At 35.2% G+C, this 26,494-nt stretch overlaps 2 protein-coding genes across 6 annotated transcripts in view; one reads left to right on the top strand and one right to left on the bottom strand.

Moving 5' to 3' along the window:
• LOC106131072 (MAP kinase-activating death domain protein) overlaps positions 1-14,239 on the top strand; it is a 33,909-nt gene extending 19,670 nt beyond the window's left edge. Inside the window, exons 25-38 of the mRNA XM_060944836.1 lie at positions 600-725; positions 1,897-2,053; positions 2,476-2,813; positions 3,066-3,207; positions 6,321-6,448; positions 6,650-6,775; positions 7,732-7,773; positions 10,157-10,229; positions 10,503-10,549; positions 11,202-11,417; positions 11,767-12,084; positions 12,277-12,396; positions 12,760-12,857; positions 12,958-14,239. Coding sequence (XP_060800819.1) covers positions 600-725; positions 1,897-2,053; positions 2,476-2,813; positions 3,066-3,207; positions 6,321-6,448; positions 6,650-6,775; positions 7,732-7,773; positions 10,157-10,229; positions 10,503-10,549; positions 11,202-11,417; positions 11,767-12,084; positions 12,277-12,396; positions 12,760-12,857; positions 12,958-13,120 — 2,094 coding nt within the window. The 3' untranslated portion in view covers positions 13,121-14,239. The remainder of the gene's footprint in view (positions 1-599; positions 726-1,896; positions 2,054-2,475; positions 2,814-3,065; positions 3,208-6,320; positions 6,449-6,649; positions 6,776-7,731; positions 7,774-10,156; positions 10,230-10,502; positions 10,550-11,201; positions 11,418-11,766; positions 12,085-12,276; positions 12,397-12,759; positions 12,858-12,957) is intronic.
• LOC106131362 (uncharacterized) lies at positions 14,215-26,357 on the bottom strand. 5 transcript variants are annotated; one of them, XM_060944834.1, is made up of 5 exons: positions 26,150-26,357; positions 18,890-23,138; positions 17,920-18,040; positions 16,890-17,006; positions 14,215-16,181 (listed from the first exon to the last, which is right to left on the bottom strand). In XM_060944834.1, the coding sequence occupies exons 2-5, from the start codon at positions 23,122-23,124 to the stop codon at positions 16,122-16,124; spliced, it is 4,533 nt and encodes a 1,510-aa protein (XP_060800817.1). In that variant the 5' UTR covers positions 23,125-23,138; positions 26,150-26,357; the 3' UTR covers positions 14,215-16,121. The 5 variants fall into 5 exon arrangements, with proteins under 5 accessions (XP_060800817.1, XP_013185906.1, XP_013185907.1 ...); XM_013330452.2 differs by lacking the exon at positions 26,150-26,357 and adding an exon at positions 25,265-25,430; XM_013330453.2 differs by lacking the exon at positions 26,150-26,357 and adding an exon at positions 25,304-25,425.
• Between the last annotated feature and the right edge of the window lie 137 nt (positions 26,358-26,494).

Below are 26,494 nucleotides of genomic sequence, written 5' to 3'. Positions count from 1 at the left end.
CCTACTTTTTTGTAATGGGAGTTTATTCATCTTGTATTCAGTTCACATGAGTTTAAATAGCTGAATAAGCCATCATTAAACATCAAACCTATGATTATTTTTATTGTCAGTCTGCTGCCATTTATGATAATAAAATGTCGCGTCACTGTTATTGTATGTATTGATTTATTACAGAATATATCGGTAATAAAATTTATTTATATCGTTTCTAATGAAGGACCAGTCAAATAGGTTAATAAGTGCATACTTATGTTTGACTGCTAGATGTGCTGCAATGCTAATTTTTAGTATTAAAGTGCGCTCAGTGTTAATTACCTCTATAGTATACTAAAAAGTATTCCTTTATTTTATCATTTGTTTTTGTTGTTGTTAAAAGATTTGGCCTGTTGAGAGATGGATTGATTGATTGACTGACTGTTGTATGTGTATGCTGCTAAGAATAAATTATATATTTAAAGAGAACCGAATCGTTAAATTTTACAATAATATAATTTCGATCTAAAACCTCTTTTTGAAGAAGTTTTGTGTACGACGAAAGAAAGAATAAGGTTAGTATAAGGTAATTGAGCGACAAACCGCGTGTTTTGTGTGCGCGACAGGCGGCGCCGTCGTCCGACTGTTCAGGCGACGAGAGCGGCTCGATCACCACCAACCGAGCCAATCTCTTCGACCACCGCGCCTCCTTTAAGTCCAACCTCTCTGATACTGACGTCATGTTCCTAAATGTAAGTCTTAGTGCGTGTTGTGTACGCTTCAGTTAACCTCGGAGACACTGCTCTCCAACATTGTGAACCTTAAATATAATATTATAGATTACACTGCTGATGATAAATTGGTTGATTAATGTAGGTATATACATACATATAATCACGTCTATAGCCTTTGCGGGGTAGACAGAGCCAACAGTCTTAAAAAGACTGATAGGCCACATCCAGCTGTTTGGTTTAATGATCTAGGTATATCGCTTAATAATTTTGTGTAACTAACCACTAACCATAGCAACCACAAAAAGACTTAAAATAAGTTTATTTAAGTCGTACCTTAATTATTGTTAAATACTTTAGTACTGAAGGAGTATTGCTTACATCAAATTTTTTAAATTTTTCGCGTTATCGGAGGAGTATAAATATTATATTTCTAGTGCTGGATTGTTGTTGCCTCTGAGGTTAACCGGTCTTTGTAGATTCTGTCTGCTTTAGTAATTTCATTCGACAAATCGCCACGACATATTGGCAAAAAATTATCAAAAATTTACTGAGGCTATTTGTCTCTTGTAGAAATAATGCATGGTATCACAAAGAACTTATTTCTTCAATTAATTCAAACCCTGTTTGCTATTTTTGTAAATTTAGTTTACCAAAGGAGAGTACTTAAAATTAACGTATAATCCATTATTAATATAAGTTAATCCTGATGTAAGTATGTACTATTAAAAAGGTTACTTTTTTTTAAGAATCTATTCACTTTTCCCAAAGAGATTGGTGTTAAAACATTTAACTCATCTCGAAAGAGTTATTAGATATTTTTCAAAATTATTAGTTGGATGTTACAGGAATGGTCTTGATTAATGGCTATACCGTATAAGTAGCAATGGCACTTCTTTCCTATAAACAGTCAAATAATTTTAGGGAACCTTAAAGTGGCTTATCTAAAAGAAGTCCTCACTTAGCTATTAAACAAGGTCTCATAACTTTATCATTGGCTTTAGCTGCACCTCAAAAAAATTTAAATAGGAAACTATTCTTAATAAAATTGCGAGAAACACTTGAGAAACTACACAATATTCCATTAAAACTAACTTCAAAATATGTATCCCAGAAATTAATAATTTTGAACGTTTCTCGCAATTTTATTATGACAGTTTAAATTTCCATTGCGACGGGGTTGGTATTGCAGGTGGGTCGCAACAGCGGGCCCGGCAAGCCCCGGGCGGCCAGCGTGTTTTCCTCCAAGTCCTCCTTGAGCGGGTACCGGCCGCCTGTGACCGGGCCCGTCACCTCGCCAATCACCTCACCCGACACTGCCAGGACCTACCTCTATCAAGGACTTATTGGTAACTTTAATACTTTGTTTTGTTTAATCACTTATTCCTATTTACCAGTTGTAGCTCCCCTTACTATATATCACCTACATTCAGATATATTTCTGTAATATTACCACAAATCCCAGATCCGCTTAAGTACGAGAGTTGTGATGACACCGGAATCTTATTCACATCTGGACTTGACTAAAGCGAACCCTGAGCTTATAAGGATTACTAATGTTATGCCGTAACCGTAAAAAAACGTACCCTTTATACACCGATGTGATTTTTGTCATGCTTTTGGATTTAATGTAATCTATGTATTTAATTGGGTAACATATTTACTCGCCGACGCTGCACACATTATCAAAAACCATTCTTCGCACATTTTTTTTAGATTAAAACTTAAAAAGATTTCGAGTACATTAATATTCTATTAATTTTATTTAAAGGCAAAGAAAGGTCCAACTTATGGGACCAAATGCAATTCTGGGAGGACGCTTTTCTTGATGCCGTGAGTCAGGAACGTGACATGATTGGAATGGACCAGGGAGCTAATGAGATGATGGAACGGTACAAGTGTCTGAGTGAGACGGAGAGAAAACGCCTCGAGCACGAAGAGGACAGACTGCTTTCGACTGCTCTCTATAATTTAGCTGCAGCCATGGTACTTTTTGGTGTGGAAGCGGATATTATAAGGAACAAAGTGCGGCGATTACTCGCCAAAAGTCATATCGGACTTGTGTACAGTCAGGAAGTCAATCACCTGCTCGACGTTGTCCATACTCTGGTAAGTTTCGTTGAAAATCAAGGCACAATCAATAGTTCTTTTTTAATGATTTTTTTCTTATTTACAATTATTGGTATCACGATGAGACAAATAGAATTAAATTAAAATGTAAAAAACTAATCGATTTAAAGCGGACCTCAAGCCCAATAGTCCGCTACTATTTATCGGAACTAGAGCTGGCGTGCCTTGGACTGTACCCTTAGGCCTCTGAGGATTTTATTGACGCTTTGTAATGACTTTCTGGATGTGCAGCACGGCAATGACATTGAGCTGAAGCCGCTGGGGTCGCGTCTACTGCGGCGCGCCACCTTCACCGTGCACGAGGCGGACGCGGCCGGCGAGCTGCGCTTCATGGAGGTCCGCGACGACGGCCTCATACTGCGCTCCACGCAAGGTCTTTATAAACTTTGTTGTTGAACGCAATGAAGCGTGTAGCACGTGGAATCTATGTAAAGCCGCTCTGCTGTCACTACTGAATTTTCGTAAATTTATATTGGATATATGGTTGATTATATATAATAATTATAGATATATAATAGAGTTTATTATCTACACTAATATTATAAAGAGGAAGACTTTGTTTGGTTGTAATGAATAAGGTCAAAAACTACTGGACCGATTTTAAAAATTCTTTCACCATTCGAAAGCTTCATTATCCACGAGTAACATAGACTATATTTTATTTTGGAAAAAAATAGGGTTCCGTTATATATTTGGATTTTTCGGACACAAACTGAAAAAATCGCTAGTTACTTATTTTGCGTACACTGCCTAAACTAAAAAACTAAAAAACTACGCTTTATTGCTAATCAAACTAAAAAATAGAAAATAAAATTTAAAGACAAAGGAATTATAAAACAGTAGTAGCAAGTCGAACAATCGGTTATAGTCAATTACCTCCGATTAAAATTATAACAAAATTAAATTTATAAACAAAACAATTGAAATCTGAGTAAAAAGCGTGGGGTGCCTGATGTAGTAAATATTAAAATCATTCTATTAGCATATATTTATGACAAGAGAGTTATGAAAATGAAGTAAAATGCACCCCACGCTTTTTACTCTGATTTAAATTGTTTTGTTTATAAATTTAATTTTGTTATAATTTTAATCGGAGGTAATTGACTATAACCGATTGTTCGACTTGCTACTACTGTTTTATAATTCCTTTGTCTTTAAATTTTATTTTCTATTTTTTAGTTTGATTAGCAATAAAGCGTAGTTTTTTAGTTTTTTTTAAACTATTATTTATTTTCTATTTTTTAGTTTGATTAGCAATAAAACGCCTAGTTTTTTAGTTTTTTTATACAATTATTTTTTGGTAGAAGTGTTAACTTCCTACTACTTCTACTACGCTGTATAACTATCTTACTAGAAATGACTTTCGCAACCATGCGCCCATCGCCGGAGGTTTTCACAACTAACTTTCTTAAAGTTATATGTGGCCTGATTGGATTAAATCTCATAATATTCTCATCATCATGATTCTTTTTTAGGCGATGGGCTAGCAACCTGTCACTATTTGAATCTCAATTCTATCTTAAAGCCCAATAGCTGAAGGTGGCCTATCAGTCTTTACAAGACTGTTGGCTCTGTCTACCCCGCAAGGGATATAGACGTGATTATATGTATGCATGTATGTATGATGATTGTTAAACCCAGTTGAAAAGAATTTTATAGTGATAAATCACTGTTAATAATATTTTTGACTATCCAGCAAACATAACAATTTTCGATTGTGGCCTTGCCAGGAATCAAACCACAAGATTAAGAGGCAGATTGATACAGGAACAAAAATATTTCAAACATACCTCCACTGCCTTTACAACCAGGAACGCAACAATGTTTATCTGAAGACATCGTGGCACTTTTGTAGTAAAATCTGTCTTTCACAAAAACAAACACAAACTTGGGACTCCTATCTCAAATAATCAGGTACTTTTTACAGGAGTCCTATCTCAAAATATCTGCACAACACAGTGAACACAGTCAGAGTCCAATCTCAGATGATAAAATCACACGAATATCCGGAAGAACAAAGCTCGACTCAACGGAAGATTCCAAACTCCAAATAACGACAAGTTATCAGCACAAAACAAAGTGCAAATAGGTAAATACACAGGCACCGGTAAAAAAACAGAAAGAAAGTTTACAGGTGTTAGAATCGAATTCAAAACTTACTGCAAAACTTATTTTACATAAATAAACAAACTGTCACTCATTTTCCAAGCGAGTATTACAGTGTTGCTATTATAAATATGCAAAAGTTACATAATGTTAATTCAAGAATCGCATTAATATGTTAAATACGTATTAAATATCGCAAAGTTCTGTAGGTAGTAACTTTATTCTTGTATTGTTGTAAATTTTGTTGTTCAATTTTCATTTATTACTTTTGTTTTATTACTTATATATTTTTTATTGTTTTAAAATATTCTACTAATTCTACTATTGTTTCTAATGGTAATTCTAAATGGAGCGATGCGATGAAATAAAAAAGCCTCAGATTATATGGAAATATATTACATCTCTTTTTGGACTCCTTATACGTCAGAACTTCTTGGTTTCTTGTATGGAGATTACTGGCACTTGTGCTATCTCTGTCTCTCTTACTCTCATACGAAGGATCTAAAAATGAATTTATTAATCCTGACAGTTTTAATAAGGATAATGAGAAACTCTTATCAAAATATTGCATTGTCATCGGTCCTTGATACGTGTGCAAAGTTTCAAGTTGATCAGACGTTTAGAAATCAGTGAAAATTAAGCTCAAAGATTCCGTTACATACATACATACATACATACATACATACATACAACCCAAGCTAATAAAAGCGTAGTAAAAAGATAGTAACCAATTAATTTAAACCATAAAATGTTTTCATTAATTGTAGATCTTATAAATATCTACAAAAAAGTCCGCGACACACTATACCTATCTATGTCGAGTGAGGCACAACAACCACATTTTTATTTAAAAATCTTGAATTTTTTTTGGTCTACATTTAAACGCGTTTTTTTTACTCATGCTATTAATCCTTATCAAAATAAATAATTTCATCAATAAGTTACAGTATACATACAGTTTATGTAGATATTTGGTCTTTGAATGATTAAAATTGGACGTTTGGTTGTGAAGTTGTGGTGAAATTAAAATATTACGATTTCAGCTGCACGGCCCGTTGCGAAGTGAGCAAGACTTAGTTAGCCGCTTTGCGGGCGGTCTTTTAGTTAGTTCTAATAGAGATATATTTAGTATCGGCTGTGCATCCGTGCGAAGCCGGGGCGGGTCGCTAGTATATAATAAAATTATAACTCTTAGTTAACTAAAGTGTAACGGATGTATATTTATCGCGTGTTTTACATTACCACCAATAACTGTCTCATGAAACTTTACAATGGAAAAACGTACCTAATTCTTATTTGGTTCTGTCACCTTATTAATAAAATCTGGTATTTGTACAAATAAAATTAACACTGCTTTTAAAATACTATATTAACTTTCAGGTACAATCGTGGAGCGATGGTGGTACGAGAGGCTGGTGAATATGACGTACAGTCCGAAGATACGGGTGTTGTGCCTTTGGAGGAAAAATGGCGGGCAGACGCAATTACATAAATATTACACAAAGAAGGTAATTTACATGTTTGACGTGCGATTTCACCTTCATCACTTACTCGGTATTTGATATTTACTTTTAACAAAAATCAGTCACCATTATCGCTAAAGCGGAATGTTGCAGTGTATGTTGATGTCACTCTTAAGAAGTGTCAATCATCTTATAAATATTATTGTGATGTGCACCTGAAAAGTGAGATCGTACCGCGTGTTGCAGTGCAAAGCCCTGTACTACTGCATCAAGGAGGCGATGGAGAAGAGCGGGCGCAGACAGGACGCAGCCGAGCTCGGCGGCGAGTTCCCCGTGCAGGACTGCGCTTCGGGCGAGGGCGGCCTCATACAGGTACACTACCCCATACTGGACCTCATACAATAGAGGTTAGAAGCGGGTACAATACAGTTTGGGAGCGGGCCCGCATCAAGTTGTACTATAAGAAACTCTTCAAAGTCTTCACACTGCGGTGCGGCGGCAGAGCAGTTTAAGCGCGTGTCCGCGTTTTTATTTGTTGTGACGAGTTCGGAGAATTCCTTGTATTACAAAATGCCGCGGGTCCGCTTTTAAACTGCACTGCATTGAGCCTTAATTGTTTGTTGTGCCAAAAAAAAATCACATTTACGTGTAGACATTGCAGCAAAATGGGACCGTATCACTAAAGTGATCTCTTCAGGTAACTTTAGAATATGTATAACCTACAGAGAACAGGTTTGCAAGTGGAGTCTATACAAATTATGAAATATACCGACCACATACATGGAGTTTTGTTCGTTCTAAGGAAAATCGCTGACATATGTTGACCATTTTGGCTCCATCTTTTATGGCATAATTTGACAAAAGCATAACGTTTTTTGGTATCATTATTTCGCATATTTTATAAATGAAATTTCGCTAAAACGTTACGCATTTTTTATATTATGCCATAAAAGATGGAGCCAAAATGGTCAACATATGTCAGCGATTTTCCTTAGAACGAACAAAACTCCAGACAAAACTGTCTCGTCCACACGGAAATATAAGGTTGCTGGTGTCTGTTATAAGTCGCCACCTCAGTTCACCTTATTTCGGTCGGTATAAATATGAGAGGTCAAATATTTATTTAATCAATATAAATTTTATCATAATAATATGTCATAGGGTAATGTTAGTTTAAATTACTATAAATACAATCAGCACACAAAGTCACTGCCAACAATATTTTGACGGTTTTTAGGCTTTATCAGACGTAAGTAAGTACTTTTCTTCAACTTTGTAACTACTTAATTCAGTTTACTTTTGTTAATAATAAAAAATTCAAATTTTAGGTGTGCATGGAAGGCGTCGGGCTTCTGTTTCATCACAGCAAGGTATGTCGAAATGCTTGATGTTCGTATTTTTTGTCGGCTTATTTTTTGTAACTCTGATGTTATACCAAAACTTCGCAAATTTTCATTTATTTTTAAGTAAATAAAATTGTTGTTTAATTTTATTGCTTTTACAAAAAGTTTTGGTATATTTATCAGGTTAAATGAATCAGGTGAGATGTCTGTCAGTGTCCTCGCTTATTTGGAAAGTCTCGATATGATCGAAGGACGGGTAGAGTGCCGTACCCGAGCGAGTACGCCAGTCTACCGGGACGCGTCCCCGCTGGGCAATGCTTCATTGTCTCAATATTGTATCGGTGCCGTTAGCGCATTGTTTACATTAACGAAGCTTCTCCATCCGACGAAGAAATTCACACGGGGCCTTCAACTCGCTTCTCTCGCGACGAACGCGATACGAGTTCAATCCGATCCCCGGTGATACCACTCTTCCAACAAGATGGTCTTATAACTCATTTACATAGTACTGATATCCATCCCGGATGCAAGGACCACTCAAACTTTCCTACTTCGATTTCCCTTCAATATCTTTACTTTTGTATTTTAATATTTGTTCAGTATTATTATCTATATCTCTATACATTTTTTTATTATATTATATCGTTTTCGAGCGATTTTGCATTAATTTTCTAATTATTTTTATCATAAAATATAGCTTAATATGTAATTGATATCTAGTATTTTGCCCTTCGATATCTTTCAATTACTAACTCGATGTAATAGCTTAGAGTTTTACATTTAAGGTTGACCGTTGTCCATCTGATTGACGTATACCTAGTCCATACGATGTGCATGTGCTATTGTCTGCCACCCGGCCCCGCTGGCTCCGCTAGGAACTTTTGAGATGGTCCTTGGCCCGCGCTCGGCCGCCCTCTACTAATATCATCTTTTTGTCTGTTCTACTCTTTCCGGACACGCCGAACCCGCTGCGCTAAAGGATTTCGAGGTACACAGTGGTTCATTCACTAGTAATGGCGACCTTTACGACCTTTATGATCTCTGTCACGTCCACGTGGCGCACTGGTAGAGATGATCGTTCGAGGTCGTAGGGCTTTACTTGTAGTTTTGAGGCTTACCGATTGTTTTTAGCCGTTGTTAGCGTTGTATTAGTTCTCCCGAGTGCGGCGAGCGCCGATGCGCGCGGTCGTGCATGCATAGACGCCCTTTGTTTATTATCTGTTTATATTACGCACCCGACAGCTTGCATTCGATATCGTGGATCGTCCGGCGAGCGGTCTCGAGATTTAGTTTGTACGTCCCCTTTGACCGAAACCCGAGCGAGCGTCGTAACGGACGCGAGGACGAGGTCAGTCGTAGAGCATCGCCATCTCACAAGTTCTGGGGCGGCCGGTCGCCAGCCCCTCATACATCCGCACTTGGCTTCGCACAGACCCACTACCACCCCGCGCACCTATCCCGACCGCGTCTCCTTTTTCACTATTCTATGTTGGTGCCGACTGTGCAAAGTGTTCATAGGACGCTGCGACCATCTGGAAAATGTTAATAAACAGTTTACAGAAAATCGAGCCAATAAGTATTGTTCTGTATCACCCCGAGTCACCCGCCTCGCCGCCCGCCTGTGCTCATTTATTACAAATTTCCAAGTACAAAAATTCAACAACTATAAATTATAACCTTAAAAAAAATTGTTAAATTTTTGTACATAATATTATAATGTCAGTTTTCATTACACCAAAATTATTGAATGATCATCTACTAGTATGCAGTTGATTGGTGTAGTGAAAATGAAATATCGCATCGCTGCTACTCTGCATGTTCGCATGAAGCATGACGCTCAACGTACTTAGCCGAAGAGCATTACTAGCTGATTAATTTTCAAACAAAATGCTGCGCTTACAAAAAATTTTAAATACTAACCGGATGTAAAAAGAAACCCATCACATGATATCTAAAAATCATGATATAACATTAACTAATAATCAAATTTTGCATTAAGCTTAATAAGTACTTGTAAGTACTAAAAGTGATAGAACAGCAATTATTTCATGACTTGTAGAAAAACTGCTAAATCGGGCTGCATTTGCAGTTTGTCTGGCTGTTACTTAGTAGATTTAGTTTGTGTTTACGTAGTAAAGCAGATATTCTCTTGCGTGCAGCAAAAAATGTTCCGACCCGACAATTAATTGACAAAGCTTAATTCGTTTTAAATTGCAATAGACATACATACAGACTTTCGGGGTAAACGGAGCCAACAGCACTGAGAAGACTGAAAGTTCAGTTGTTGCAATACGTCATATATAAATTTTATTACTATGTTTAGATACATTGAAAATATCTGTAATTATACACTTAAGTTTTATATCCACTCATAACACGCACGACGTTTAACCACAATTATTGTTTTCAGTTTTTTGTGCGGCTCGATCATATTCGAAAATGCTTCACACAAAACGGCGGTATCTTCGTTTTAGAAGAATTTAGTAAGTATTATTTCAGCTCATATTCTCAATTTACTTACTTAAGGCTGAAAAGCGCAATTGATATTTAACATAATCAGAGAAAAAGAGAGATTCTCATTAAAATACTTAGTTACAAATAAATAGGTATGCCTACCTGCCTACAGTTTGGAAAAACGTGGCTTCTATATTAATAAGCTTTTTTTATAAGTACATTCCAATAAACTACAGACAAAAATTAATTGTTTCTATTCGTTGTTAAAATACATAATTGCATACTAACATTATTCTTTTTAGATCCAAAGACCAGACAAATAATTCAAAGGAAGTACAAATCTATAATGGCAAGTATTTGAAAATCTACCACAGTCTTGTTTGTGTTTAGTTTCCTTTCGTTATATTCATTTTCACGTGTCTTATGTTATAGGCTGAGAAAGTAGTGCTTGATCTTCACCGTTTCTTCTCCATATGGCTTTCTCGGTACTTTGTCGAGAGCAATGGAATTGAGCATTATGCACCTTACGTTTCATGACCCCTTCAGATGTATGTACCACTGTTTTTTTTTTTTTCATTTTGCACGTTTTACCTACAGCTTCGGAGGCTCTCTCACGACACCATTTTTTCTAAAATTTTAATCACGTTCAATGTTCGTCTTTTCTTTAACTAAACATATATTTATTTACAATAGGTTTAAAATACAATATAAGGTATACCTTGTTTAACGTACGGTGCTAAACTTAATCATAATTTATTTTTAACAAATTAAAGATATTTATTATATTTCATTATTTTTGGCAACATAAACTTTTTACCTTTACAATATTCGATTATTCTTAACATTGGACCATACGGAGCTTGCAGTTTCTATTTTTGCTTCCAAATTAACGCACCTGTAGCTGTTGTACACCAACAAATTCTTAAAATAACACGTCATCATTTTTTATTACAGCGTAAAAGCGTAAGGATAATAATAACAATTTATAATGTTGATTACAGGCGGATCAAATATGCTACGCGGTATTATGCGTGTTCTCGTACTTCGCCGCGGGACAGGAGCAGAAGAAGGCCATCCTGGAGCAGGCGTCGCGTGTGCCCCCCTCCCCCGCGTGCCCCGCGCCCCCGCCCACGCCCGCGCGCCCGCTCTCCCCCGCGCCCGCGCGTCGTACGCTCACTGACACCGAAACCTCGCCCAAAACGAAAACCAGCCCTCTGGTAAGTTTCTATGACGTTGATGCGTTTTATACGATTGTTTATCATATTATATACTTCAAACGATTCATTTTTTTATAGCCGATAAAGAATCGCCTTAAATAAGGTCATAATTAAATCAAATGTACAAATGCTCAACCGAGTAGAAACTACTGAACCCTAAGGATACATACAAATAAGTTTACACAGTCCGTGCTTTATTCTGTTTTATTTTACTTTATTACAAAAAACGTCAACGACAGACTAATCTTCTTTACCAGGCAACCGAGCGAGACTATTGCTATTATGTGCCTAAACCTTGTTTGTTTAAAATTTAATCAAACCCTTTATACTTATGAGAAATTATTGTCAGGCGGAACGTCGGTCTCCAGTGAATCGCGCAGTGGAGTCGCGGGGAAGCATTTCAGTAGAGAGTACTGTACCTCCAGAGAGCCACAACAAGAGTGTGGCAGATAGTCATAGCAAGAGTATGGCAGAAAGCCAAGGCAGGAGTGTAGCGGATAGTCAAGGGAGGAGTGTCGGGGATAGTCATAACAGGAGTATGATGGACAACCGCAGCAAAAGTTTCGCGAGCAGTGGGTTGGAACAAAGAAAGCAGTCTGACGCCTTCCCGGCGGAACGACACGACAGTGTATCGCCCGGCAAACCAGAGGAGGCCATTGTAGCGCAGGTATCTTTATGAGTATTTGCCTTTTTTTTCAATTCCTTCATTAAGCCATACCTACAGTACAAGACTATCGTCCCTATCTACTCCGTTAGGCTTATTTGTATGTTTGTTTTGTTTATTTTCAACCCTGTTTGCTGGCTTCCATTCGTAGTACAAAAGACTAGTAATTAAAAACGAATGTTCGATGTGGGTCAGGGTTCCCTGTCGCGGTCGGGCAGCACGCCGCCGCGCCGGCCGCCGCCGCCCGCGCCGTCCCCGCGCCTGGCGCGCGCGCACTCGCAGGCCGCGCCGCCGCGCCCCGCCGACCCGCCTTTGGTCAGTTCACACCCTGTATCGTCGTAACACTTCTATCATACGTCACCCAATTGGTCTCGGTCCTCGGGCTTAAAAGACTTAATTTTAAGACCTGATTGGTAACCCACCTCTAATGCTTAGAGCTTAGCCGACGCGAAAAGCAGATTCATCTAAATCCTCTACTCTTATAAGGACAAGTTTTTTGACAACAATCTGAACTTCGAACGGTTTTAGCTTAAATTCGTTTTGTCTTGCATTGATAGATGTGTGACGTGATGAGACGGTCACTTTTTCATTTTAAATAGGTATTACGTACTTAGTTCAAAGTACTATCCTTTTAATCAGGCTGAAAAGCCTAAATTTACCTACTTACTACTTGTGTAGATTCCACCTCGAACCGCTGGCGGGCGAACCCCGGGTCCGCCGCCCGCGCTTCCGCCACGGCAGATGTCCGCCGCCGCTGACCTCGTCGGCTCGCCCAGGTAATATTCATATTTAAGGCACTTGTAGTTATCTGACATCCATTTGTTTATATTATTACAAAAATATACACATAATTATACTTACTTATTTGTTTTCCAGATCGGGAGCGAGTGTAGTGAACGCGCGGCGCGTGAGTGGCGCGGGGCTGGCGGGCGCGGCGCCCTTCGCCTCCACCAACCCCTTCACCTCTCCGCGACACGCAGAGTTCGTCATCCCGCAGAGAAACAACTCCCGAAGATCCTCTACTACCGATCGAAACTAAATTCTGTCTTTAAAAATGACCACTGATGCAAATTATTCTATTTTACTGTTATTAAATAACAAAATTAGATAGGTATGCCTACGTTAAAAGCTGTAAGAAATATGGAACAAAATCACTGGTCATTTCTAAAAAACACGACGCATAGGTAGATCGCTTACTGTCCCTGTAATTTTGTACTCCTCATAAGAGTTTGTGATATTTAACGGCCGCTGTAGAACACGATGGCCTGCGCTGCGCGTGACCTGCACCTGTGTAGATTGTTGTTGGCCAGACCTTAATAATGTGGAATATTTGTCTGAAGTAATTTGTTAGGTGTTTTTATTCTGTGATCCTAATTGTAGCTGATTTGCCTATCCTACTGTGTGTATTTCACTTTCCGTTAACAGATTAATGTAGGTACTTAAAGTTATCGTAAGTAAATTGATGTATAAAATATTTTTTTTTATTTTATTATAACTACAGATTACTTTTTCCTGTAAGTGAACCAAAAAAATTAAATCGAATGAATCTTATCATCCCATACATGCCTTTATATTTGCAATGACTTAAATGCGTAAAATATTATACTTACTTAATAATTTACGGTATCTTTAACATCATTATATCATCACTTGTTCACAATTTTAGGCATTTTTCTATTGTTTTAAAGAATACTGAATTTGATGAATTGTTCATAACATATATACCTCTACTAAAAATCAGATTATCATAACAACCTTATTATGACATAATGCATTTATTTTCCCTTTTTATTAAACTTTCATTACCCGCAAGAAAATAATTTATTTTACATTCCTCGTCTCAGAGAATATAAATATATTTATTTCAACTATATATAGTTGAATTTCAATTATTTTTTTATATTTTACGCAGATAAATGACAATGTGATAACTTTAATATTTAAATACCGGAATGCTACTAATTTGTTATGTAGAGATCATTTTAGATTATTTGATTGTACTATACAACCCCAACCCAAAAACGAATAAACTGTTATAAGTATTATCTAATTAGTATGTATTAATATCATCAACAAAGCGTCAGGGTTTACCTAAATGTAAAGATCTAAAGAGTTATTTTATTGGAACAATAAAGACTATAGTCATGAGTTAAAATTACTTTGTCTTTCATTAAATAACAATTAACATTATTAAAACTAAAATTAAAAATGAAGTGTAATAACATTCATATATTTTTGTACAATGCAACTTTAAGAAATTAAAAAAAGCTATAGAGATCCAAATGTACGTGTTCAAAAATTCAAATGAATTAAGATATTAAAGATATAACACTAAATTTTAATAGTAAATAAAAAGATTGACAGCTGCTGAGAATTAAATTGGTAAAACATAATCATGAGTGCCGTGTGGTTCCCGGCACCAGTGCAGAAAAATAGGACCACTCCATTTCTTTCTCATAGATGTCGTAAAAGGCGACTGAAGGATAGGCTTACAAACTTGGGATTTTTTTAGGCGATGAGCCAGCAACCTGTCACTATTTGAATCTCAATTCTATGATTAAGCCAAATAGCTGAGCGTGACTTATAGTCTCTTCAAGACTGTTGGCTCTGTCTACCCCACAAGGGATGTAGATGTGACCATATGTATGTATGTAGGTATAATCATGAGAGCGAAAGATTTCAGAAACACTTAGAACTTCATAACTCTTAACTTTACATTTGTAAGCGTGCTCATTATACCGAACAAGTTCATGCAGCTAACTGTACCTAAATATAGAAACTGATTTATTTTTTAATCTCCTTAAAAAAGATGGTTCACAGTTTGACCTGTATGCATGTATGTATGTCCGCGGTTTTCTCGCGTTTCACTGAACCGATTTTGAAGTGGTTTCAGGTGTCTGTTACACTTAGGAGAAGGTTTTAGAAATTAAACCCAGTTCAAAAAAAGAGGATGTCGATTGGAGGCGGTTCACTTTTTACATAACTTATCGGAGTAAAAACTCGGCAAGAATCAAATCTCCCCTTATTACCTCTATATTTTATTACGCCTCATTTGCTTTAAAATCTTCATTAACTGTATTTTCGTAAACGAACGATTCAGGTTGCTTTTGATATGGACTGCAAATCAAAATTGTGTAATTACAACTCAATAATTTTCAAATAAATTAAAACCTAAGCCCAGCAGCAATGTAGCGGAGATAACAAGCAAAGATGAGAAAGAAATTTTCAAATCTATTTTGGAAAAAATTTCAAAAGGTAGAAATAACCATACCTACGGTAACTGTAATGACCAAGTTTTTTTTTTGTCAATAGCTAGTGAATTATTAAAACGATTGAGTTACATAATAATAAAAAGTCTTAAGACAAAAACCATTGTGATAAACAAATATTTTCAAATAAATCCGAATTAACAATGGTCAGTAAGGATGGCAATTTTTCTAATAAATATCGACATAAATAATACTAAATGTGGTTTTACTCATAAAAATATTTACATATCTACAGAATGTAAGCCCCGTATAACATAATAAATAATTTATATAATTTACAAAACAAAAATCCTTTTCAAGAGTTTGAAACCTGGCACCGAAATGATCATGTGTTACAGGTTCGGGTTACCTTTCATGAAATTTTACATTTTTTTAACTAAGTAAAACAACGTTGTAGGTAGATAAAAAGGCAGACGAAGTGTTGTCGAAAAAGTGAAAAGCGTAATGGCGGCCGACTGTCACGCTATTGGCGAGAGTGTGTGCGTGAGGCGTGTATATATACCGTGGGTAGGTATACTATTGGTGCTTCATTTTTCCGTTTTGTAAAACTTCGTCCGCCTTTTTGACGTATAAGAAGTAAAATGAGTAGTATCACAGTATTTTTAATGTTGTCAAAAATTTTGACACATATTTAACGTAAAACAAATAAAATCATTATTTACAGAGACACCGTCGATTATCTCGTTGCAAACAATGTCGTTTAAAATAAGAACTTAAATTAAATCAGTCTTGTAAGAATTACGTACACTTAACGAGATCTTTTCTTCTTCTCTAGTCTGTTTCGCAATCTTCACTGATACTTTCACTAGAGTTTTCATTTACCGGTACCACCTAAAATTTTTACAAGTACAGTATTAGTTATTATTAAAAGTACATAATAATAGAATAACATTAGATAGATAATAGAATTTGAATTCAAGCCAACCCCTTCGACCACCGACGCTCTCAAGAAAGTAACACGTGTAAACACAGAATTACCGAAGTATAGTATAAAGTAAGAAAAAGTACCTAATACAAAACACATGATTTTCATTTTTTTGTTTTTGAGTTTGCATGTTTCTTACATTAAACTTTAACCTACATGTTAAACATGCACACAATTACACATTTTTCTACATATCTTTTTTTGTGAAGAATTATGACAATGACAAATGTTAAATCTAGATACATACATACATACATACATATGATCACGTCTATATCCCTTGCGGGGTAGACAGAGCCAACAGTCTTGAAAAGACTGATAGGCCACGTTCAGCTATTTGGCTTAATGATAGAACCGAGATTCAAATAGTGACAGGTTGCTAGCCCATCGCCTAAAAGAGGAATCCTAAGTTTATAAGCCTATCCCTTAGTCGCCTTTTACGACATCCATGGGAAAGAGATGGAGTGGTCCTATTCTTTTTTGTAATAGTGCCGGGAACCACACGGCATTAAATCTAGATATGTGCAAAAAATCCCGTCGGGTTTAATCTCTGAGGTGTATGTAATATTATTTTTATATTTATTTAAAATAAGTACACCACACATGCATAATACCTTTTCCTCATCACTTAAGGATTCTGCAGTTTTTGATTTCCTTGAATATGTCTTAACTAAAGAAGGTACTGTCATCAGAAAATTCCGCTTATCACGAATGCCACTTTTTGTCAATACCTGTGGGTAACAGAAAATCATTGTTATTGTTAAATCATTATATGGCCAATTAAAGTTAAGTACATATACATATATACTCTGACTGACTACCTGACGGACGGACAACGTACAGCGCAAACGACTGGATCTAGAGCCTTTCAATTTGGCATGTAACCTACATGTACTTATATGGTGTAGGGGTGCACTAAGAGAGGATTTCCCAAAACTCCCCAATCTTATTTTGAATGAATATCAAAACATCTATGGCGTCGTTACTAATATTCACATAACGTTTTAATTACGTGTATGTTATTGGCTAATTTCTATTGTTTCGAGACCATGTCATCATCATCATGTATCATCCCTATTAACGGGATTTTTTCATTTTAAGGGGGCGGAGCCGCCGGCGTCCTCTAGGTACCTACCATAAATTTTCTATTCCACATCTCAATCATAACGGCCGAATGTTGGGACTTTTACTTATAATTATACACTACACCTTGATTTGACATTTGATTTTTGTTTATAACGAATAAACTCAAAAATTACTGGATCGATTTTAACAAAATGTAGTTGAAATAACATATTTTTCTGAGAATTCCTAAGTAAGCGAAGCCACGCGCAAAAGCCAGAATAAACATAAAACCACTACACCTTTCCACTTGCCATGATCTCTGCATGTCGTTTGCTTCATCCATTACATTACTCTATTCATGAAAACTCGACGATTAAGGGTACATAATCGCTTCATAATAAACTTTTTTTGCAGCATTTTTGCAATTGGGGGAAACTACCATACCGTACCGTTTACCGTAGGTGGTAAAGTAGCGGTGTGAGGTTTGAGAGTATGTAAATTCTGTTCTTTTATCTGTTTCTCACTTACAAGCTACAGTAGTATAAAGTTCGTAAATAAATTATTAAAATAATAACTTACGCGATCTCGTCCCAGATCACTTAATTGCAATTTTCTAGAAACTCTTAGGTCGCTTGCTTGCGTCAGAATATGCCATTCGATTTTAATTTTTACAGGAATAAAAATCCTCCGAGATAAAATTCTGTAATAAAAAAACAATACGTAAAAAAAAATTCATTGGCTTTAGGTACTATTGCTAAATTACTGACTTTACTAACATTGCTCAGTTACTAAGAGTCCTGACTTGTCCCTGATCCATGAACAAGCTGAGAAACAAATAGACAAATATATCGAATCTGCATTGTTCCTTGTGATATAAAAGAAAACCACGAAAACCGTATGTTCGCATTCTCACTACATACTTCGATCATCGAACTAGCTAGAATATATTTTTCTTATTTATTTGGCCGTCTAACTAAATGAGAGTATTAAAATGTTTTTACTACATTTCCATTTTCATGTGCTAATAATTTCGTAAATTTTGTCCCTCATCATAATCAAGTGTATTTCTACGGGACTGAATTAGCAGATGACGGTATCAAAAGACAAGGACTGCTAACCGCACTGAGTGAATAATTTTCTACATGGTGTGAAAAGAAAAACAATGTACCTACTCATTCAGGCAACTTGATGTGTAACCATGATCCAAAATGTGTTAGATGCGGAGGTCTGATGGGAGTCGTTTCGTGACAAAAACCTGACTCATCCAAACCAGGATCATAGTTAAAACCCGGGCTCCTGAAAAGTGAGGAAGTAACCGGGACTTACACCGGAAGTGTGAAAAGATGTTTAATTAACATTTAACACTTTTCTGAGTCGGAACAATTTTTGATACACTTCTTGCTTGTTATGCAGAAATGCTACTTTTGTTTTAGCCCTAAATTCTTAAATGAACTATGAAGCTTGTATAAAGTAAATCAGACTTAAGTGCTGTTGATCTTTTGGCTGGTTGATACGAAATACAATGGTTTATAAAAATTTTAATACTTACTGGTTAATTTTTTCAAAAGCAGTTTGTTTTGGATAATACGACGAATACTGAAATCCAGGAAACTGGAAACATATCTGATTGTCTCTATTGTTAAGTAATCCCTCTATCCAGCCTAGATTTACATTTCTTGATTCAATCCAAATAGCAGTAATAGTTGGAGCGTCTGACTTCTCATCTGTACAGTTTTCATCATCGTCTGATATAACTAAGACATCCATGTTAGTATCTTGAATAGACTTCAATGGAGTTGTTAGTAAAGTCTCAATGTCTTTTTCAACTTGTGAATCAGTATTTTGCGAAATACCAACGGAATTTTCTTCATCTAAGGGATCATCTGGTTTGAAAAATATATTAGTGTTCATTATTCTCCTATTAATTTCTTCTGGTTTAAGTATAGCAAATCCTCCTTTTCCGTCCTCGGGTTTAGTGTCCCCCGTCAATTTATCTACATCATTTTTTGCGCTAACATCTTTAGAATCAGAATTCAATTTTTTCAGCAGTGATTGATCTAAATTTGAGGTTGATTTTTCATTTGTTTCATCGGTCATCTGAGCATTTAATTTTATCAGTAAATCAGTTATCGATACAGATGTTGTATTGCAAGCCAATTTTGTATCCAGAATTGTATTTTCATTATCTAATGTATTGCTTTGTTCTATCTGGTTTGTTTCCATTACTTGTGTCGTAGGTTGTCCCAAAAAACTATTTGACAAAGAGTAAAAATTATTAATTTTCTTTATTTTTATAGGATTCAACAATAACTTTTTAATTGGGGAAAGGCGATTAACTATATTTTCTTCATCTTCATTATAGGAAAAGCTATCCTTTTTCTCGTTAGGTTTACTTTTTAAAGAAAGAATTTTGCTAGGCTTTTCATTTTCGGGAGGCATGAATGACATCGGGTTATCAATAACGTTTCTATTATCCACTTTATTTGTAGTTATCCAATAACCTCTTGTTCGTCTTGTGTGAGTTATTGATCTGATAGTTTCTATGCCCAAACTTTCATCGCATTCATATGGCCCAATAAAGACACTATCTTCATTAGAATTCGGTATAGCGTAAATACCAAATTGTGAATTATTACTGTTCTCTGCGCACTTTTGCGAAGAAAGGCGTACTGTTTTCTTGGAGTATCTCGCAATATTTATGGCTTTAATAATACTGTCATATTTAACAAAAAAGCCTTTGTTATAAAACTGAATTTCACTGAAATCCTTTTCTACTGTCATCACAAACCACTTTGAAGATTCCGATTCATTATAATTTTTTTTAGTGTCCACTTCTTCAGTGTTCACCCTTTTTTTCTGAGTGTCACTTAAGGTATCGTCGTCACTGGATATTGGTGGATCAGATTCACTACGTGAATTTTCGTTTTCATTGTAAATTTCACAGTAATCCAGTGAATTTTCAGTACAAATTGATGCATCATACTTTAAACCATCCTCATTGTTAGACTCGTCTACTTTGGTGACGGAACCTATTAATTCCCAGCAATATGGATGTCCACATAAAATACAAAAACTATCTTTTAAATCAGTTGCGTTTGTAATTAATTTTTTTACAGTAATAGGATAAATATTCAAATCAGCAAATCGAATATCATCAATATTAACACATTCTTGCAAAAATGGATGGTCACGGTTAACTGCCATAAACATTCGAAAAGGTTTTTGTTTAGAGACTAAAAACAGATTCTTCCTCTCTTTATATCGTTCTAGGATAAAATTCCAAGGCAGTAGCGCCATTTTTTTGGACTGAGGAGCTTGTAGTGTGAGTTTAGTTAAACCCAGATCGACACGTTTTTTATATTGTTTATAACTGTATTCGAGCCAAGCTACTAATTTACTTTTGTTTGATTCCTCTACGTTAGTAGTAGTTAATCTTCCAGATAGCATGTTTTCGCGAATATGATCTGCATTTAATTCAGGAGTCTCTTCTCTTGAAGTAGATTTGCAGGCTTTTGCAGGCACTGCTGCGACGTTACTGAATTGAAGAGATGACGTTTTCTTTTTCTTATTTGGTTGGTTGGTTTCTTCATCCATTTTATTTTTCAGTTGACATTTATTTTTCCTAGACATTGAATCCGAGTCTTGTGGGTACGTTGTATCAAAATTATATGTGTCGACCACATCAATGCTTACTAAGCTCTTTAATTTATTATGTAAGCCCAAGTCATCTTCCTCCATTTCACGAATTTTAGAATTCATATGGCGGTAATATTTTTGACTATACTTTCTACCAACGTATGCTTGTGACCTAGCACAAGAACTTTTGTAATCAACCTGTTGTGTTGGTCCGACCAAATTAACCGGTATTGAATAACTTTCAGATAATAATTTATCTGACTTTCGCCTTTCTTTTTTTTCAGATTTCCAAAGAGGTTTTTCACGTTGTGGGCGGGTGTGCATATAAGATGGATTAGATTTCGCTGACTCTGTATTTATAATTTTCTCACAGTCAACTGCAACGCCCACTGGTGCTTCGAAATTTTTACCTTCAGAATCCATGGCACTATGAATAAAGCGGCCTTTACAAAAACATTTATACAAATTGTGCACCATACACCACGGTTCAATATTGTCACAATTGATATTCGTGGCTACTACTATTAAGTTGCGATCAATTTTTTTGTTCATTTTTAAGCTCATGGTTTTATAAAAATCTGAATATTTGGATGAAGCTTTCCAGTGTCTTTTATGTGATTTTAATATAATACTTTTGTCTCCAGAGAGAACTACTGTTTGGTGAAATTTCTTTTCTTCTTTGGAAAGTTTATTATTTATTTCTTTATCTATTTTCAATAGACCCGGAATCAAATCTGACGAAACACTGCCATACTTGTCTAAATCCTTGTAGTTAGAAAAATCACATTTACATTGAAACATACATTCAAGCCGCCCACAATGTTCTTTAACAATAACAGTAGAATTTAAAGAGTCACAGATGCAACCTAATTGGCAAAAGGTGTTCTTACATAACTTATGCTTGCTTTTACAATTTTCTGAATTTTCGGGTAACCTTATTACGGTCACATCCAATCTGTCCAGCTCACAAAATTTTTTTTTCTTGTCTTTTGGATAATTACTGGTACTTTTCTCACTTATCTGATTACTTATATCCTCATTATTATTTCTAACTTCGTCTTCGCCAGTATATATTTTATCTTGATTAAAGCTTATTTCAACTGCATCAATTATGTCACACAACACTTTCCCTACTTCTTCTAAAACATCATCTTCATTAACCAGTAATAAAGATTTTTCACTTTTTACATTTGACTTTTCTACAATATTCTCAATATCACGACGCATCAGCATTTTTTTCTGATCGTATTTATAATTCAGCTCAAATGTCGTACAAGCAAGTGGTTGTTGTTGGACAACGTGTGATTTATTGATTGTCCCAACCATTGACACTGCGAACTCAGCCCATTTTTGTGATATGGTCCCGTCAACATTCCGCAAACTGTTGACAAAATTCCTTATTGAGGGCTCCATAGAAGAGCCGTAAACAGGCATTACATCCAAACCAGGTCTCGGTAAGTAGACTAGATCTAAATTTCCAACATGATGCTTCTGATAAGAGTCGTCAATAAACTTCTTTTGAGTTAAAGGCCCAGGTTTAATTTTAAGAGAAAGTGAATTTTGCAAAAGACATTTATTCCTATTATCAAGAGTTTTTTTTATAGATTTCTTATTTTTTGATTGGTATTTGCTGTTGTGCACTTCAAATTTATAGATGTATTTATGATAACCTCCTCTACTTCCACAAATACGAATATTTTTACCATTCCATAAAATATATTGTACTGGATAAGTGTTTTCTTCTGGATTAATATTTGTCAGCATTTGCCAAGCAGTTCTTAAAATGGGATTATCCGATTTTAAAATATTTCGAGCTAACTTTTTTGTTTCTTCGTTCTTGGCATATCCGTTTCGTATTTGTTTTAACAACATATTTTGTTGTTTTTCTAAATTTTGAGGTAAGTAAGCTTCTACATCTTTTTCCAGCAATTTTCTTATATCTTTTACAGTGTTAACTTTTAATTTGCTTTTCTTCTTATACTCATAACATTTATTATTTTTGGATTGGAAAGTACAAGGCTTTGAAACTTCATTCAGCTGGACCGGTTTTGCTGGGTCGACATTCAAAAGTTCGTACAGATTATTCTTTTCGCCACAAGTTCCCCTTGTTATTTCCGAACTAAATACTACTTTTACATCTTGTTCCATCGTGATTATGTTCTCTGAAAAGAGTAACAGATATAAAGTTAAATAATTTTTGCCTACTCTTCATTTCGTAATATTTTTAGTTTATTTCATTCATAAATAAACGATCGCAAAATGTGCTAGGCCCTTGTAAACAGGGTTGGGGGAGGAGGAGGTCGCCGTGGTTGTCTTCTACTATATCCATACTGATATTATTTCATCATTCCCACCATGCTGCTGAAGGTGACCTGTCAGTCTTTTGGAGACTGCTGGCTCTGTCCACCCCGTAAAGGGTGGAAACGTATATGTATATATGTATTTATTAATTAATTCATTTAAAACTTTTGCACGAAAAATGTACAACGGGCGAACTTAATGCCGTTTAGCATTCTCTATCAAACTATCAGCTGACCAAACAGAAAAACGTTAATATTTATAATTGTATGTAACTCAGAAACTATTAGACTGATGTTGATGATATTTGGCACAGAGACAGACAATACTGGAACTTCTGGAAATTTTCACGAAAGCGAAGCCCTGTGTATATAATTGTCAACAAGTCTTGTCAAGTAAGTTTTTATATTCTTGCGAAATCTGTATCATTGCATACTTCATTTCTGGAAATTCTCACGAGAGTCAGTATCTTTTAACAAATTAGAAACGAGTTTTAGCATTTTCTGTATTTTTACCCAAGCTAATAAGCATACTTAGATACATACACAAGTTGTAACCGAAGTAACGATTAGTTTTATGAAATGCTAGGTTAGTTTATCATTATATTTTTTATGTTACTTAGCAGAATAATTTTGATAATTACTGTGTATTGTTAATTTAATTATCAATTATTGTTAGCTTTTTAGTGTTTTTAGAAGACTGTTTAATTTTTTTATTGAGTTAATTTACGTAGCTCATTAAGATAGTTTAATACACTCTTGCCTGCATTGGATTTTACTAATCACTAAGATAGATAAATGCGGATGAGGATCATCCCTTCTCTTTGTAAGAAGAGGTGTTAGCCATATATCTACACGACTTCAGGGTGGGTAGAAAACGAAAACTACCTTTATCCCCCGATCCCGCGGGAATTTCCAAAAAATGCCGTATCCTAATATGTTACAACGCGGGTTTTTAACACAAAAAATACGGTCGAATTGACAACTTTGAATTTCATAATTTAAGTACTATCTTTTTGTACTTGTGTATTTTGTAATAGGTAGTTATAATCTGTGATAATGAACTATAATAAACATCATAAAACTCCTCTTCATAATTTGTTGAGTTTCATAGATTTAACTAGCTTTTCGCTTTTATTTTGATTAGGGACCTACGATAATCTAAGGTTATGGCTGGTTCACGTTTAAACCTCAACAAAATGGCGGCTCTAACATTGATATAAAAAACTACAAATCTTTATCCCGAATCATCCATACGGGCATTGGATTTATTTTGTATTTTTTGTCAGTATTATTGTTTTAACAACTGCTCTACAACAAATTAACTTTATTTCAAATAGTACTATCAATTTGCATCGCACATAATTATTTTTTTTTTCATTCCATTTCTGAGCTTACCTAAAACATGGAAAACGAGAGAACGACTGAGTGTTGTATTACCCATTACATAAATCATTCGTTCCAAGGCCACATAAATCTATAAACATTTGTATAACTTCAAATTTAACAGTAGATAGGTACAAAAAATACTTAAGTTCATACATATATTTTATTCTTTATGAGCAAATAACTTCTGATAATGAATATTAGCTAAATTAAAAATAAGACATTTCTTACAATTGGAAACTGACGAGCAAATTATTTACTTATGAAACAAATTTTATAGGTACCTACCTAGTAATTCACATCGTCGAACAATTTATAGTCATGGAGTCAAGTCACATTTTTGAAATGTCGAAACAAAATGGCCGCCAACGCGACACGTGACCATCATAAAGAACTAATATGAACCAGGAAACATCCCATGTATCGCGAAATAAAAACAGATCAAAAATATTCAATTTACTAGAACTTTCTATGAACGGTTAAAAAACAGCAGTATTTTTGAACAGAATTTTAATTTCCACAAGCTACCCGGCATAATCCATAATCTTTAAACGACATAAAACTTAACCATAGAGCTTATAAACGTAAAATAAAAAAAAACGTACGTAATCATGATCTTTTAACAGTATTATGTACCTACATACTTGCACACACTTCGGGCAAACGCAGTTTTTATTCTCATGTACAGAATATTGCTACGTAGCAATAATTAATTGATGTACAAAAGAAATCAATGTCATTTAATTTACCTTCACCAATTGAAACTGAAGTTTTGACAGTTGATAAAATATATATGACATTGACAATGAAGCGAATTGCCATGCAAAAAATAAATTCCTACCAAATTATGCGGCCCATCCCAAATTTTTGCCCCACGAGGCCCTTTTGGAATAATAAACAACCGACCAACGGTATCAATGGAAAAAAATGTACAACATGTGACATTCAGTCGTAAACAACGTAGAGATCGAATGAGTATTCTCATTGACTATCCTTATTAAACAATAAAGTGTCTATTTTGTTAACTGCTGACTTTTTATCTGTGTATATCACATAATATACACGGATATTATGTAATAAACACGGATAAATAAGTCAGCAGTAAAAAAATGTTACTTCCTTTTGCTCAATCTTAAAGCAGACGCTAGCCACAAGGGGTTAGTGCTTAGGTAGTTTGTTGTTTTTGACCAATATTTATAAAATACCTGGGTGATCGAACGTTGCCCAGTGGACGTCATAAAAACCATAAAAATAGTAAAATCAAAAAGTGATTAAAAGTAAACTACCAAAAAATCTCAAAGAAAAACATATAAAAGAAATAATAAATGCAAAAGAATTTATAGATACCTCCTTAGGCATGCACGCAGTGAGCGGCTAATATTTATTTATATACAAGCTATCGTCCGCGACTTCGTCTGCGTGCCCATTATTAGTCAGCGTCGTATTTCCATATTCTATTATATAAAAAAAGTAATATATTACAAACATACCCCCTCTGTCAACCTCTTCTGCCCCTTTTCGCGATAAATACTATAACCCTATGTTCTTCATTTTGGTTAACCCTATCTCTGTAATAAATTCCATCAAAATTGGTTCAGTGGTTTAGGCGTGAAAACACTTTGAAGTAGGGATTAATATACAAGGAAAATGTCAGGCTATAAAATAAATGTTTATTTTAGATAGGATATCTTACTTTCAAAATTCAAATAAGTATAATTTATTTGTAGTGCCAAGCTGATAACCTACATTTTGTTGTCGGATAATAATGTGTCAACCTTATGTAATAGGTTGTTCGGAAGTAAAAAGGTAAAAAGCAATAAAAAAAAATTTTTGAT

Source organism: Amyelois transitella, chromosome 6, assembly GCF_032362555.1.
Source record: "Amyelois transitella isolate CPQ chromosome 6, ilAmyTran1.1, whole genome shotgun sequence".
NCBI classification, from domain to species: domain Eukaryota; kingdom Metazoa; phylum Arthropoda; class Insecta; order Lepidoptera; family Pyralidae; genus Amyelois; species Amyelois transitella.
This window is presented reverse-complemented; position numbering and strand designations above follow the sequence as displayed.

Excerpts from the sequence above, each read along its gene's own strand:
- LOC106131362 (XM_060944834.1), bottom strand. The coding sequence starts at position 23,124 with ATGGAACAAGATGTAAAAGTAGTATTTAGTTCGGAAATAACAAGGGGA. Across the intron at positions 17,007-17,919 it reads GTGATCTGGGACGAGATCGC|GTATTGACAAAAAGTGGCAT; the intron begins GTAAGTTATTAT and ends TGTTACCCACAG. Across the intron at positions 16,182-16,889 it reads CCTTAAGTGATGAGGAAAAG|GTGGTACCGGTAAATGAAAA; the intron begins GTATTATGCATG and ends TAAAAATTTTAG.